This window comes from Dufourea novaeangliae, unplaced genomic scaffold (genome assembly GCF_001272555.1).
Source record: "Dufourea novaeangliae isolate 0120121106 unplaced genomic scaffold, ASM127255v1 scaffold112, whole genome shotgun sequence".
In the NCBI taxonomy this organism is placed as follows: Eukaryota; Metazoa; Arthropoda; class Insecta; order Hymenoptera; family Halictidae; genus Dufourea; species Dufourea novaeangliae.
In genome coordinates, this window is record NW_015373993.1 from 1,261,917 (window position 1) to 1,279,313 (window position 17,397).

The 17,397-nt window shown below is 44.0% G+C and overlaps 1 protein-coding gene across 1 annotated transcript in view; it reads right to left on the reverse strand.

Annotated features, from left to right (window-relative positions):
- The window catches only part of LOC107187855 (ABC transporter G family member 9), a 127,103-nt gene extending 112,985 nt beyond the window's left edge, over positions 1-14,118 (reverse strand). The window contains exon 1 of the mRNA XM_015576040.1: positions 14,070-14,118. Coding sequence (XP_015431526.1) covers positions 14,070-14,098 — 29 coding nt within the window. The 5' untranslated portion in view covers positions 14,099-14,118. The remainder of the gene's footprint in view (positions 1-14,069) is intronic.
- Positions 14,119-17,397: the final 3,279 nt, after the last annotated feature.

The window sequence follows — 17,397 nt, forward strand, 5'->3', positions numbered from 1 at the left end:
GAAAACAGCATTTAATTTCGTTATTCCGTTAATTTTTGTAAAATGATCTTATAAAAAATATTTCTCGTATGATCACAGATAAGGAAGATATTTATGTGGCCTGTTTTAACCAGAACACTCGATATGTACGTTAAAAAAACGACGATAGTTGCTCGTAAGTGATCAGGAAGTGGTGGAATTTTCGGAGAAAACAATCTGGTAATTGTAACGATGCGGAGACAACAGGCGACGCACACGAACGCATGCACAACCGTCCGAAAATAGCCCGTCGACGAATTCAAACGAAAACGCTAAATAAATGCAAATCGTTGGTCAACGACAATTTCCTTCCTACGAACAGCACGCCTCCGCGAGTCTGTTGCAACGTGAAATATTCCCCTGTGACGACGACGACGCCAGGGGCCAGTGTCCGTCTTTTATGCTCGAAAAAAAATCGCAACACCGTCGATCGTTCGTCGGATCCTCGCGCTCGAAATTCATTCGTTTCGCGGAATTCTGTCGAACTACGATTTTACGAGGAAGAGATTTACTATGTGAATTAGAAATTCCATCGTCTGTCCGTAACTGGGTCACTTTCCCTAGTATAATAGGTAATTTTAAATTATACAATGCCTGGACATTAAGGGACAAGGAATCGCAAAGAAAACATTTTTTTTTGTCGTGACGACAGACGTCTCCATGTGGCCACGGATTCAAACCTCCTGACCAGTTTCCAAAAGCTGCCCACAGCTGGAGGCAATAAACGTTCCCGCTGACACGATTATTGCGACGACGCCAACCGGGGCCCCCCGACTATTAAAAGTCCCGTCGTCGATGATGCATACACGCCCGACCGGTGGATCGTAAAACGTTTGTTTACGAGACCAGAGGACGCGATGCAACACCCGCGATCTCCTCTCGGGACTCATTAGACTGAGGCCCCCGCGTCGAACACGATTTATTTGGGTCAGACAATCCATCGATTCTTGCGAAAGTCAGTTACAGTGGTGTTTGGATATATTGTTGGATGACCAACCTAGATACCTATTGATTTTGGTTCACTCTAGGAATAACTGCAACTATGTACACTGTCCTAAACATCTTCATCGTCCTTGTGGTGGGGACAACGCCGTTGTTCGTGTCGCATTCATCGAGGGTGAACGTTTTTTGGCCAAACACGAGCTCCTACTTAGCTTCTATTTACTCTATTTTAATTGGTTCCAGAAGAGGAACCCGTAGTGGTGGGGATAACGCCGTTGTTCGTGTCGCATTCATCGAGGGTGAAAGTTTTTTGGCCGAACCCGAGCCCCTACGAACGAACGAAGAGGCAGACGAACCCAAAAAGTCAAAAGAACACGGGAAGAAGAGCGAAGGGGGTGAAAAAGAGGCGTAACGAAACGAAAGAAGAAAAAAAAAGGAATCGAAACACAACGGGGATATACACACGCCCGAGCCGAACCAATAACGCGGGCCCCGCGGCTCATTATGATTACGCGAGGCGCAAACCCTAGAGGGGTGGGGGGTGGGCCCTACGATCGGCATTGGTTAAAGAGCCGACGAGGCGAGGGTCAGAGGGGTGTACGACAGGGGGATAGTGGGGGTGGGGGTAGGGACACCCGTTTTATTCCTCGCGCGTGTCCGTACGAACGGGAGGAAGAACAGAGAACGAAATACATACCAGACGTCAGAGCTCGGTGGCTCTACGGTGCGAGGCGTAGAGACATCCGATGACCGTATGCAAATCGCATCCTTGACTCGACGAATGCAAGTTGTACATAACACGGACGTGTACACTCCGTTAGGCGTTGGTGTATATACCTGCGTCAACGGGCCAATGACCGGCGCCGTATTCCTTTCCCTCTCTCTCTGTCTATCCGTTCCTACCATTCCTACCCCCTCCTACTCTCTCTCTCTCTCTCACACACCTCGTCCCTCTTCATCGACTGTGCTTCCTCTCGCGGTGTCTGTGTTCCATTCTCTTTCTCTCTCCCTCTCGATCTTCTCGACTCTGTTCCGAGTCGAGGGCTCGAAACGAGCAATGGAAACTTTCTCCCTCGTTCGTGATATATACCGCGTGACCGTGCAGTTTCCTCCTAAAAACCGTCGAAGGATCGTTTTCGTGTGGACGGTCGAGATACGGGCGCTGCCGTCTCGTTTCCATCGGTGGGAGAGGGAGGATAGGAGAGAGGAAGAGAGAAAAGAAAGAAAGAAGGAGAGAGACAGAGGCACATGGGTTATTCCACGTGACTTTTATGCCTCGTAACTTAGCCCGAGGATTAGGACTCGAGGGGAGCTTCGCGAATCGTTTCCCTTGCGCCTCGTACACCTTCCCTCCAACCCCAACCAATTTTACGCCCCCCTGTACGTATGTGTTCACTTTCTCGAGGGCGATGCGGGGACAAAAAACGAGACGCGTTCCTCCCAGCAAGGTATTCGAGATACTTGGTCACGAAAGGCTCGCGTTATTACACGAAGCTTTCCTCAGGGACGAGATTTTCAGGCAACGGTGGGTCTAATATAGAGTAAATATAGAGTTTTTACCATTGCTACACGTGTTCGTGTTGGTTTCTTATGGAGGCTGAAGGTAGGTCAATTTTGACCCACACTGTGTTTTTTATAAAAGACAGCTTATATCACTATGAAGATACAGATTTATTCGCGATGTCTTCGAGATTTGCCGTTTTAAAACGCAGGTGGGTTAATCGGACCCGTCCCATTCGGTTCGTATGATTGTGAAGATACAGTCTTTCTTCGCATAGTGTTCGCTGATGTTTTTCTTAGAATGAAATTCGCGTAAATTTTTACCTATAGGTACCGCGTTTTCGTTGGAGGACAAGTAATATTGACTGTGGGAGTATACACACGAGAAGATTTTTGGGTGGCATCGACGAACGAATCGTCGTGTCTTATTGCTTCGTACAGGCGCATCGAGTTCACCAAGCGACGAGCATTGTGCGTTGGAACGCGCCGCCGCGTGTATCAGACCGAAGAAACTGGGACGGCAACACACAACAGCGCGATAACAAAGAAGCGAGTGCAACACGCGCGTGGAACCGTATTTTATGCACGGGGATGTGTTAATATAATACAGGGTGCGACATTTACGTTGACACATGGAAATATTATAAAAACCAAAAGATTTCATAAGGAAGTATTTTAGACAAAAGTTGTTTGCTTTCGAGGGGGAAAGAGGGTGACATTATTTATTTTTCACAATCATAAAGAGATGATTTTTGCATATTGCAAATCTATAAAATTCAAATCTATCACCGTCACTCACCTGTACCCAGAGTTAGACAGAATTTTATTCGAATAATACATAGTGAAAATTTGCATTATCTAAGGTGCGTTATCCTGAATTTTAAATCGTTGATGACGTTAAATAATTCTTTCTCAAATATCGACTCAGTCAAAAGTATATATTTTATTGTAACAGTTGGAAATTTCCACGTTTAAACGATAAAAAAAATACTTTTTTTCATCTTTTATTCGTTATTCGAAACTCTTTATCTAGATAAGGAATTCTCCAATCTCTGACGTCTAGACGGGGTCGTCGGTGACCCGGCCATAGTATCACCGCGAGGGGTTAATCGACCACGAAGGGTCGATCTCGCTGAGTGTGATCGATCGACGTCCAACTCTGGAGAAGAGGCAGGCGAGCGAACGTTTGCTTGTGTGTGTGTGGTGCCAGGTAATTCCTTCGACGAGTGGGAGGACGCTGACCTACCTCGCACGCGAGAGAGAACTCCACGCATTGCCACTCTCGAGGCAGGTTTATTATAGTTATCTATCGATGGTTGTTACACACGACCGGTGGGCGAACGAGCGCGCGCGCGCGCGTGCCACACACAGCCTTCTGTTTCGACTACAGGCGGGTAAAGATACGACTATCGATAAAATTCTCGATAAATGTCGACAATATCGAAATGTTATCGATATATCGGTACATCGATAATGTCGTTAAAATATCGTCAAGCCGAACAGAAACGACTGAGGTAGCCTTGCAACGTATTAATTGTAAATAAATTAGTGTATTTTAGCTGTATCTTGTTTTTCTGTTTGAAAGAATTTCTACATTTATATGTATCTTGTAAACTATATTTCATAAATACAACACACACACGTATTTTTTTCTTAAATTATATCGTAGAAAAATATTAAAATATGTCATTCATATTTTATTCATGCAAAATTAAAATCAGTATTTGATTCTATCTTTTTGTACCTTCCTATCAAAATTCTTTCACACAGAAGAACAAAATTACAGCCAAAATACACTAATGTAGTGTCTGTAATAAGTTCCAATTACAAAATAAATAAATTTCAAATGATTTTGTCAATATTAGTGCCATGCATTCTACCTCAGTTTCTTCTATTCACCTTAACGATATTTTAAGGATATTATCGATAGATCGTTAAGTATCAATAAGATATCAATAATTTATCCATAATCAATAGTCGCATCTCTACACGCGGGAGAATCGAGAGTAGAGATAAAGATGGAGATAGAGAAAGAGAGAGAAAAAGGGAAAGAACGGGGCGACTCGAACGATGCCAAATTCGAAAGTGTAACTCACGCCGGATTTAGTGTCGGTGACTGTCACTCGGACCGGGACCGGCGTGTGCCCACTGTCCGTCGTCGGTTTGTCGTCGGTTTGTCGTCGATCGTTGACAACTATCCTTCGGAGAGGTATTTCGAACTAGACGCGAGGGACTGTAATTGGCCTCGGAATGATGGTGGTATTATACCGTGGAATTTTTCTGTTTCGTCGTATGTGTCTACATTCTTCGTATTAGAAATCTGTAGAATTCACGAATCAAAACTGGAGAGTTCACGGTTCAAAACATCCAGAGTAAATTTCCCGCGATAAAAGGTTGTTTAGTCGACAATCGACTACTCTACTGTCCCACATTGTTGCTGAATCGCTTAAAATCGACATTTTCGAGTATACAGACTCTACCAAAAGACCACCTTACTGTCCCACCAACCCAATAATTCACATATACTTCCACCAATGGTAATATATCCCGTTAATAATAAACAAGCCGATAAATAATATGTATATACAGACGCACAATTTGCATAATAAAAACAAAATCATTTTTATCAATTGATAATACCTGTCATGGAATATTCATGTTCGAAAGGCCCGTACCGCCGGAGATAACAGGTTAACAAATAAAATTCATGAATTCCCCGTAAAATTTTCGTCTTCGGTGGAATTTCCACGAACCTCCTCTTTTCCTTCCTCATTTTCCGACGAATAAGGAAAGACTGGGATACGATGCGGCGGGATAAGGTCGTAAAACGGCCCCGGCCACCAGTCGGGCTTCTCGAGACACAATTCGCATGCGAATGTCCCGATGAAACCCATCCCGAAAATGAATCATTCCTCCGACCCCGAGAGGGGACACGCACGCCTGACCTGCCCCACGCGACACGATATCCACCGGCCTGGCCGTGTGTCCCGTGAACAACCAATGTGTCTACCTGGACAAACGCGACTTTGCTGCGAGAAGAAAGAAACACGATGGCAGACACATGATTGAAATATATTTACTTTAACATGAAGAATAAAAAATTCACGATTAATCCTCCTTTCTGAGAGGCAAAATCATACGAATACGTAGTTTTACGAACACGTTCACTGCCACGACGGTCACCGATCACCGGCAATGGTATGAATCAAGGGTAGCAACGGATGGTTCAGCCGGGAGGAAAAATCGCTGCAAAAAGATGGGAAAGTTCGTTTCGGTGACTGATGGCCAACGGCCGTGGAAACGTCGTGGAAGGCCGGTGGCACCTTGGATTCGTTTCTCCGATGGTCAACGCGGCGCGGATGACACTACGCGTGATTACGCGGAATTTTAATAGTTTTGTCAAGCGTCGCGAGAGTGAAGGGTACACGAGGAATGATTTCTCTCTCCCGTGAGAGTGACACTGACCCGCTTATAAACCCGGCTAATTCGTCCCGTTAGAGACACGATTTTCTTCGGCTGAAGGCGCGCACCTCTATTATACATATCTAGTACCTACAAGCAGGAATAGCTTTTTCAAAGATATAGCGTTAGGTATAAACGTGGCCGACCCTTAAGGGGTCATGCTCAGTCAGAAATTTTCAAAAAATCAATTTTTCACTTTCTACATTTTTTTTAAGTACATCTCGAGAATACTGGTAGAGTCCCTCTGTGAAGCTAATCAAAACAGAATAAACAGAAGCCAAGCAGAGGCAAAAAACAAATTTATGACGGGCTGAAAACCTTTCCCCCTTGCCACGAATGCTCCGAAGGGGACCCGAGTGTGTCGCACTTATCAAGACATTACTGTATAAAGAATTACAAAAAATAAACAGCAAAAAAAGAAGAGAAAAAATTTACAAAAGTATTAACTAGAATATAATACCTTCGAGTGTGCACAATTGTGGAGCATACTTCTTCGTCAAGGAATAAACCACCCACCCCGTTACACCTGTACCCGGTGTTAGAATTGAAAATAATATGAGAAAACACCGTGGAGATTGTACAGGAGAGTATAATTTTTCCGGAAGAAAGCTACAGTTTCGTGTTCCGTAGAATTTCATCCGGCGAATTGCCGGTAGAGTCTCAACTTTCTTTGAAATTCGGGCCAGGGGTAGGAATGCAAATGGCTCGTTTAAGAGGAATCACGTCGGGAGGCGGCTGGTGACGCGGACCGGAGGCAGAACCTGCAAAATCGCAAGGTGCAGACTGAACAATGCGCACGCGGAGAAGCTGCCTTTTGTTCCAGACGCTTCTTATTCACGAAGCAGAAGACGAAAGAGAGACAGAGATCCTCAACGTCAACCCCCTTTCTCCTCACCCTCGTCGTAGACGTGGAACAAATTTATGGTTAATAACTCGTCCGGGCGGGACATGCAACCTAGACGCACGTCTCGCGAGGAATTCCAGCGAAGTTCGCCTAACCGTTTCCCGACGGGAGTTTTGTCTGACGCTCGGATACTGTACAGGGTGTTTCCTTTGTTTCGAAACATGATTTTCCCTCGAACATTCGTCGAATCGTTCGATCGAATGCTATTAGATTTGCGATAAACAAAATAAGACGTGTACTTTTAACGAAACGAAGACAACGATCGTTCGCGTCGTAATTACAGTAAATTCTTGGTGAGTGCTCGAAGCCTCCTCGGTGTTTTCAGAAATAACGCTACAGCCCGAAAATATACGAATCGACGTGCAAAAACAAGGCGAAACTTTAATCTTAATCTCGACTGTTTCCTTTGGGTCGTCACTGTACCTTTTAAACCTTAATTCTTCTCCCCAGCCCTGCCAGCTCACACTTCGATCAAAGGGTGAACATTCTACGATGTTTCAATTTTCGAACCTGAAGATGAATCTACATTAAAACTTACCACGACCAACGAAAAAAAAAGAAATTGATCGACCACAAGATTCTACGTGGATCCAAACCACAGAACTCAAGGATCGTAACGCTTTGCTTACACGTTTGTCCATTCACGGCTGCTCCGTCGACGCATATAAATTCGATACAATCGAGGGTGGAGGGGGGGGGGGGGGGGGGATCGTTCTTGAACCTGCATCAACCGCTCCGTTTCTATTTACTCGGTGCACGGTATCCAGTCTTATAATCAGAAGTCCGCTCGCGTTCGTACAATGTAACCCGACCGCGGCGAGCCGGCGTTTTCTTCAAGGACCCGGTCCGTACGGCTCGCCACGCGAACTATTATCGAAGATCCAGTTTTGATCAAGATAATTCCTCTCGATATTTCTTCCACCGCACCATGGCGTCGACGAAACTCGCAGAGACTTTTATCCTCCCCCCCCCTCTCTGGCCACAATTCTCCCAGATACATAGGGTGTTCAAAGAAAACCATTTGATATTTATATGGTACACAAGACACATTGTCAATCAGCCCCATGGTAGAGGTTGGTTACAAACAAATGAATGGCGTATTAAAAGTGACTTATACTTGATAATGTTATTAACAATTAGTGAACCTACCCCCATAGACAACCAGTTCCCCTATACCATGTGCACATTGAACCTTTGTTGACACATGTAAAAATCAATTGAGAATTTCCAAATCGAAATTCAACATTGATTTGCAAGAAAAATTGTGTGGAGAAATCACGCAGAAATTTTGTGGACGAATCCTGCAAAGAATCGAGTAGATGAATTTCATAAGAATTCTCTAGGCAAATCCTATGAAAATGATCAATCGGGTTAATGTCCAAGTGTGAAGGAGGTGATACATGCCCGTAATTTGGTTTTTAACTTAACAATCGAGAATCAGATGACTCTATCGTGTAAAAGGAAATCGAACCTGTTACATATACAGTGCTTCGTTTATGGCTAAATTGAAGTTTAGGCATTCATTGGACTGAAAAATCGATGTCTGGCTATTGCTAGCTAATTCTACTTGCACTTAATGCTGATACGTTCAAGTACATTATTTATTTCCCACCGGTCTTATTGTAATCTAATTCCGAATTTCTATCAAAATTGTCGCGAAAAATTGATTATAAAATTATTCCTGTTAATATTTCCGAGGATAACACGCAAGTAAAAACAGTCATAAGTCGAATTTTATGCATTTACAGCGTACACGATCGTCTAGAAATCAGTGTGGTTAAGAGGTTGACGAATTCTAAAAAGGTTTTTCATTTACCAGAAAACCTAATAGAACCATAAATCATCTGAACAAATTTCTGTTTGAATCCAGATCCTGTAAATTACCCCATAAAACTCTATATTTGCATAAACATGCGCAATCTAATATCAATCTGTATTTCAGTTTTATTTTTTCATTCACTGGACACACCACGGATAATATAATTACACCAACAGTCTGTCGATTAATTCTTATTAGTTCTCTACAGAAATTCAGCTCTCGTCGTCTATTACAACATTTCTGATTCACTTTTCACAGAGCGAACTGACTTCATATTCGCCGTCTAAGTGGCAATCAACGAGGCTTGTACCACGGAATATTTATAACGAAGAAATTATAGGCTTACCGCCGTTTATTATTCATAAATCATTCAATTATATTTCCGATTACCTATCGAGCGCGATTAACATCGGTTCTTTCTGCATCTTTAATCAACGGTGACTTAGAAAGGAGCTGCTCGGAAAATATACACACCGTGTTGGCGGCGGCGTCCGGCCAGGACACTTGGAAACTTTTCGAATGAAATGCAAACGATCCAATTAAAAACGACAACCATACGTTCCATTTATCGGAATATTGAAAATTCTCTATCGATCGGTGACAAACGGTTCTCAATCTGAATCACAAAAACACATCTCATTGAGAATTCTATGTACAATGTTTTCTTATGCAAGACTCCGTCATATTTCCACGAAATTTATATATTACTATGAATTATGATTAACATTTGTAAATACTCAAAAGGACATCAGAAGCAGCATCTTTGCCTCTGCGTAATTACCACAAGATATACCATCTACATATCTTTCAGAAAAACTGAACAGAAAAACCGTTGAGAAAATTGACTCCGAATCGGAATCGAGGCTTCACGCGAAGCTGAAAAACAGACGATCATCGAAACGGTCCGAAACGACTCGATGAAGCAGACACGTAATATACACACAAACACACTTTGTGTGCTCGTCATTCCGCGGGTAAATTAGACGCGAGAAGCTGATAGGGCATTCAAGGCCGCGGCGAGACTGCGAAGGAGAATAGCGCATTTTTCTAGGCTATTGATTGCGTCTACCGAATATAGGGTAATATTCAATCTACTTAATGGCACGGTTGCCTGCGTGCACCGTCCTCGATTTCATCTCACCGTAGGCCGCCGCCGCTGGAAATACCGGGCCTCCGAGCACGTTTTTTCGTTCCAGTTTTCCGTCTAAGCGAAATATTAGGTGTATGTATACAGGGTGATTAATAACTGCATATCAATTTTCAGGGGGTAAATCTACACACTGATATAAATAAAAAAACGTCATATGAACATATGTTGATAATAGTTATTAATGGACGAAGAATCGACGAGTAAAGCAAAATCCGTGCTGTCTCCACGATCGAAAAGTGCCAGCAGCACGGTCGTCGAGGCGTGTATCCTTCGAACGCGACGGAATCGCATAGAAACGTGGTACGAAGGGTCTCTACCCGTGCGTTCCGCGAACGTGAAAAAGAAAGGAGATCGTGTTTTGAATGCGACGCCGCAAGAAGTAACGCCGCCGCGAGGAACCCAGTTATCCAGAGAGACTTTTATGGAGAGGTCGCTCCGGCGAAACGCAAACGTGTCTTTCCAACTACGTGCGGATACACCAACGGGTCGTGCACACCGCGAACGCAAAAGCCTGATTTCCCCGGGAACGACCCAAGACAAATCGATCCCGTGGATCTAGGCGCGGCCCGATCTGCACGAGGATTCGATTCGAACCGATTCGAGTTTTCTTATTGATCGACGAGCTTTCCTGCAATCGATAAGTTTTCCAATGATCGAAGAATTTTCCTATGATGGAAGAGTTTTCCTATGATCGAAGAGTTTTCCTATGATCGAATCACTTATTTTGTTTCCATTTCAATACTTTGAATCTCAATTTCAATAAAATAATTTCTTAATGCTATGCAAAAACTTTCATTTTAGAAAATTCTTTTCGATCCAAAACCATATTCCCTTGAACATATGCAGTTCATTTTTTCATTGGTAAATTGACAGAATCTTAACATCAATGTTATGAATATCGATACTTTTTGAACAATTATTTTACGTATCGATATTTAACGAAAATATATATAACGATAAGCATTATCGATATTGGACGCAATATCTCTGTCCACCGAGCCTGTAAACATTAATTTCCAGTCATCCATTACGCCGACTTTCCCCACTTTTCATCGGACCAATCGAGCAACGATCGACGATCGCGACCCAGGTACCGCACGCTCCAATTTCCCCTCCTGAATAGTGGAACAGCAAAAGGAACAAGTCAACACGGGGGATCCGGAGAGTCTCATCCGGGTTTCCCGCGATCGAAATTACCAATAGTGGCGGGGCAGGGGTGGGGGTGATAAAAGGAAGACGCACGCAAAGCCGCAAACCCCGGAGGATCCATCTAACGAGTGTCCGCTTCCCATTAGGCCTCGCGGTAACGCGCTGTAGATGACCCAGAAAACACGGCCCGATCGAAAGAAAAATCGGTGGTTTCTCCTCCGATGAAAAATCGAGTCTTCCGCCTCGGGAGGATGAAACCGTTCCAGTTTCCCATATGCGTGACCCACTGGAAGGGACCTGGTCTCGCGAGGCACGGGCTTCCTCGCCCTCGCCACCAAACTGGTTCAGAGTGGCGGGAAAACCTGACTGGTAGAGGAGACCTTCTTGCTCCTTTTCAACGCCCACTTTCTTACACCCAAAGGGTCTCCCTACGACGGGTCAAAAAAATCGAGTTTTTCTTTTATACATTTTCTGATTGCTTAATATTTCAAAACCACAATCCCAAAAGGACTTCGCCCGATTCGAAATAATAAACACCAGCAAACGACAACAATCGCAGACATCGAAAGAACGTCGTCTTTAACGAAAAATAATAACAGAGCAATAAGTTTGAATATCGGTTAGATAAATTAATTCCCTGGTTAGATAACAGGAAAAACTGTCATCAACGCCCGTGGCGGCGTTTATAGAGAAACAAAGCCTGGTCTCTCGTGATTTACAAACTTCTTTTTCGAAAAATCAGAGACCACCGCGAATCCCCGCGTACACGACGATAACTTCGCGAGCTTTCTTCCTTCTATTTACGATACGCAAAGAGACAGTCCATTATCAGGGCAGTTGCCGAGTTTGCATTTCGCGCCGATAAACGAATTGACTCGTCGATCGAGCCTTGCTCCATGAAACTGTTGAAATTTTCAATTGGTCGCCGATTGAGCCTCGAACACCTCATGAATTCATGTCTTTATCGAATTGACAATAATTATTGAACTTGATTTTATGCTTTACTATCGCCCGAAATCGTAGAAAACTTCGACGTGGATCTATCAAATTTTTGGAACACTCGGTGAAGCATTTAATTGCTTAATAAAAGTTACAATAGGATGACAATGAACAACGATATTTTTCTGCGTATCGCAAAGAAAATTCCGAATAGACACTCTAAACATAAAGCGGGAAAATAACCTATGTTTGAAATACAGAATTTGTCCTAGATCTATCGTACGCCTGGGTCTATGCTGACCCATACTTAAGAATTTCTTTTAACGGTTTTCAGCTGACTTGCAGGAAATTCAAAGATTTAGAATATTGTTTCGCAGAAATGATAAACTGCATTTCGTTGGCATTCCGGTGTCGCGCAGCCAGTCTGACCGTGGATCTTCGTTTCGAAAGCGTTTCCCGGTATCGATTACCTTACCTCGAGGTTTCGAAACCCGGTTTGTTCGATAGAGCCTTACGGTACCCGAGTGGAACGGCTAATTTCGTGGACGTTTTAAACCCAGGAAATGAAACTGTGGTCCCCATAAGGGGAAGTGGTAGACGTGGACTAAAATGTGCACGCCTTATACAACATAAACACGGTGTCGTGAGAGATACATTTAAGCAAACAGATCTTGTGGAAGGCAATAGTGTGGGCACAGTTTTCAATATGGCGGCGCGTTGTTCGATTATTCCATTTCGGTAAGAACAGTTGCAATATTTGAAATACAAAGGAAGTTAGTAATATTCCATTCTAACATTGAAAAAAATTTCTGCAAAACCATAAATTCCCCTCTAACGAAACTAAAACATCGCAAGCCAGTTTACTACACCAGAACCTTATCGAATTTCACAGACGTTAATCAAATTCAGTTCATTAAATAAGCTATTACAAATACTACATTTTTATCTAGAGACCGAATAGCGTCATTCGTATCTAAAAATCTTCGAAAATCCTACTAGTCATTGCGACTCTATCACCATTTACATCATTATTACACCATACAATTTTGGAATAAAGCGTTTTTCCCCAGTAAATCATGTAAATCACTTACGACTCACAAAAATCCACTAAGGATACAGTGCATGTCAAATTTCCTTGAAATTTCATCGTGAAATCTTCCATGAAACGGTTTCACTCTTTCAGATTGACGAATAATATTCTGTAACTATTCACAATTCACAATAATTACTATTCTTGAATCGAGCGTAGTCTAGATCACAGCGACCAAACGATCTACATGGGAATCCATCCGGTAAGGGATCACCATCGTGTGGACGAGAGTCGAGGGACACGCGATGGAAACTACAAAAAAATGGGGGCGATCACGCGAAAGCTTGAACAGATGCTCGTATATTTTCCAAGAACCGCGAGTCTTTGCCGAGCTTAACGAATCCACTCGTCATTGTTTGGCCGTCGATCGCAAGACAGAACAAAGAATACCATTGGGGGCGGGGGAGGGGGTGATCAAACAGCGATGCACGCGTGTATGCAAACAGCCGGGTAGAGCCTCGTTCTCGTTGAATCTCGCCCACGGGATAAACAACCGTATAAATAAATTTGTCGGACAGGGGCGAACGATAAAGCGGCGACACGGTGCAACGACCAACGATCGACGATAATTTCGAGGCGCAAGACGACTTGCAGCCATCGCATCGAACCGTCTCGATGATGCTCTTTCCTCCCTCTAGTTCAATGGGCAAAATCGCTACGACATCTTGAATGCCGGACACCGCGACCTTTGTCGTTCCGCTACGACCACAATTTTAGAGCTTCCGCGAATTAAAACAATGAATTTTAAAGAAGAAAGGTCGAACCAGGTGTCGAAAGTGCAAACCATGAATATTTCTAATATTTTTGCATTGCAAAAGTAACTTCACATATGAAACTTAAAATTAATTAAAAAGAACGACTCTTTATGATTAAAATTAAACAAAAACGAAGTTCATATCTTCAATAATTACGAAGATAAACATTCGTTTGTGAAAATAGTTTTCGTAAAATTCGGTGAAAAGTGCCAAATTGTTTCAACTTCACATTTTCCACAATAATCAACGTCGAAAGAACAATCTTTCATCGCGGATAATCGTCTAAAGATAGAAAAGAACATTCGACGGAACAGGAAATACTGAAAGTGCAGGCGACGTACCTGGGAGCATTGATGATTGGTCGGCCCATTGCCCGTTGCTGGCGCTTCTCGTTACTGGGAAGGCGCAGGTAATCTTGGTCGCCAAAGAGGAACAGATCCTTTGAAATAATCATGTCCACCGTGTGGTTCCCGGTTATAGCTGGCCGCCTCTCTCTCCCCCCTCCCCCTCCCCCCCTCTTATCTTTTCGCTTCACTGCCGAACACCACTGACTGGAAGAACGCCGCGACAACGGCGATGATGAGGATCGCCCGAATATTCACACTACGTCCCGATGTCCGAATACGTTCAAGCCGAGCAACACACGAGGATACAACACCGCGACGCACGAAACGTCGCCGACAAATCAGCCACAGTACATTTTCGATTATTGTCGCGACACGACGCCGATAATACACGCCGTACGCGTCCGTTCGCGAGCATCAAGTCCCGGCTACGTGTGATAAAAACGGACGAATCTCTGGCCTGGATCGTCTCTCTAGCGCGAACGGAAGAGAAATTCGAGATTTTCGTTTCTTTTCACAGCGACCAAGAAACCATTGGTTCCCTGAACACTCGAGACGTCTCTTTGGTACGGACGATTTCTCGCGATTGCGGGACGATGTTCGACACACACTGCGAATGACGTTCGAGGTGAAGCGATCTTGCGACGTGGCTGGAGCTTCCTCCGTTATCTGGAAAAGAAGAGAACGATTTGTAAGTCTTTTACGGTCCGTTTTAACGTTCCACGGGGTGATCATGGGAATCGACTGGGCTGGATTAACCATTAAGAGAAATAAATAGGGCATCGAAGAAACGGGACGCACACAAAATAATCTGTTCTACTGTGCCACAACAAAGACAGGATTGCCAAAAGTTATAACAAGGGTATGATGGAAGTAGAGTTTTTGGCCGGAAACTTTTGCCAGTCGCTGTATGTACATATATGGGGGCACCAAAAATCTTTCAAATGTCTAGGGCCTCTTAATCCAGTATTGGGGACAGACTACCGATTTTCAGTAATTATGCTGGTGTTAATGTGTGTGTGCAAAACACAATAGTGCCGTCTTTAATGTATTGACATCACTGGTTCAAATATGCCCGTAAGATCTGTAATATTCATACCCTATCTAGTCCGAAGCTGATCAAAAGACTCGCATATATTGAACTAGAGAAAGACAGTGGCGGCACCTTGACCTGTTCACTGGGCAATTTTCTCCGCCATACACAGAATTAAAGGCATGCAATAACAACCTGCAGCAAGTTACACCAACGTAAACGTTAATACTGTGCAATTTACATCGCAATTTAGATCCATCAAACACTGTGCGCCACGGGATCGCATTCACGCGTTCATTCATGATCGCCCATTATCACCACCTATACCTATAATCGTGTCTGGCCAGGTGATCCGTTACTACTGACGAGGCCGGCAAAAAAAAAAAAAGGAACGAACTTTTCCCCTCCGTGAAAATAGGCGCCTTTCCGCGCAAACAACAGCGCACTCTCATGCGAACAGGATGCTATTTTTAACGCTGCTGCATACCTCCTACCCCTCTTTTGTACCTTCGAATTGTATAAAAATTAACGTCACCGATATATCATACAACGCGTTACTTTGATAAAATTTTAATCGTAAGGAGTTATTGTTATAGGTTATGTATATGTATACCATCAGGAGCAGTGGACTGTTGAATGCACCCAAAGAGAGGAACTGGGCCTAAGGGGGCTCCGAAACCGCGTTCTTCCATTGCGTAGACCGGCCAATCGCATGTTTACCAACTTCTCAACCGTGAGTCCTCCGGGCATCGTAACGTTTCGAACGTTATTTACGGATCCAGAGACGATGATCGTAACCAGAATGAGGTCTATCGCCAACCAAACGTAAAGGGATCCGACTGGCCTGTCCAACAGCGATCGAGAGAATTCAGTCACGTGCACGTGACGGCGGTCGTTAAATTACAAACGCATTAGCGTCCACCTCCTCGCGTCGTTCCGAGGAAAGAAAAAACAAAGGATGTATATTATTGTTCTGACAAGAATGTGATTCACTCGGGAGGCGAGAAGTCAAGCGGTGAAACGTGGCACGTCGAAACATTCTATTGTACACGACGATGTTCCAAACAAACGTTTCGAGAGGTAAATACAAAATGCTGGTAATGGTTCGAAGCGTTCAGAGATCAGCTTCTTTCCGAGACGCGAAAAAAAAATCCGGTTCGATTTTCACGAAACAGAAATACATATATAGGTCACCTATTTCAGTCCAACTAAGCGTACACATGTTACACACACACACGCACACAGCCTCGAGTCGATCAGCTTCCGAATTCTTCGCATAACCAGAATCACCGGCTATCGCACCCAGTAGATGGTCGTTATTTATCGGCGAGATTTGTTAGCCGTTTAACCGTGGTTCGCGCGCATTGAGAACGAAGAAGAACATGGCGGGTGTAGAGGGGGCTCTAGCGGGACGGGGGGGAGGGGGGAGCGCGAGTGCAACGGTCGTGTACGTTGCGTTTGAAGCTGACGAAGTAAATCGAGCGGATATACGCCGCGCTCATGAGAACTCGTCCCATATTTACATCGCGCCAATTTTCACCCGCCAACTGTTAAGCATTAGTCACGGATGAGTGGCGTGTACACGACACACCGGTCATCTACGCGCAGGATTTCCAACAGTGTTCCTAATTAGCTGATTCGTATTAGACGGAGGGCGCGCGATTCGAATTTCACGGTCGCACGAAATAAACATGGCCGCCGTCCCGAGTACCTAACCCTCCGACGATTCACGGTGAACTGAAACACCGTGCATGACCGTAGACCCAGTTTCAGGGTTTCGGCTTCGCAAAATTCGTGTAACGACCATACCTCCCGCGAGGAATATTCAAACGAGCTAACTCGTTAAACTTTCACATTGTAAGAAAACGGTGAATTTTGAATCTATAGCACACTCGGTACAATGAAAAGTTCACTTACGGTTCTCTGTTTCATTTCCGTCGCTGTATCCGTGCGATTCTATATTTGTAAACATTCAACAAGCTGGTTGGAAGTAATGGTAACTGCGACTGCAACGATATCATGGAAAACTGCTCGAAAGAATCTGGATTTTCGCTTATCGTGTCTCGGACTACCGGGAAGGCGTCTGTTTCCACTTTCGTGCGGCGGCGATTTCGCCAAGCGTGTCAACCTTCGAACGTGAAATTAGTACCAATGGGACTAGAGTGACGTGAACGCCGGTACTCGTAGTATCGACTCTCGTCGCGACGCTGTGCGATCGAAATCGAGAACGTTAGGGAAGGTAATGGTACTCGGTCGTGAAAATATTACCTTTATTACGTGCCTCTCGCGCAT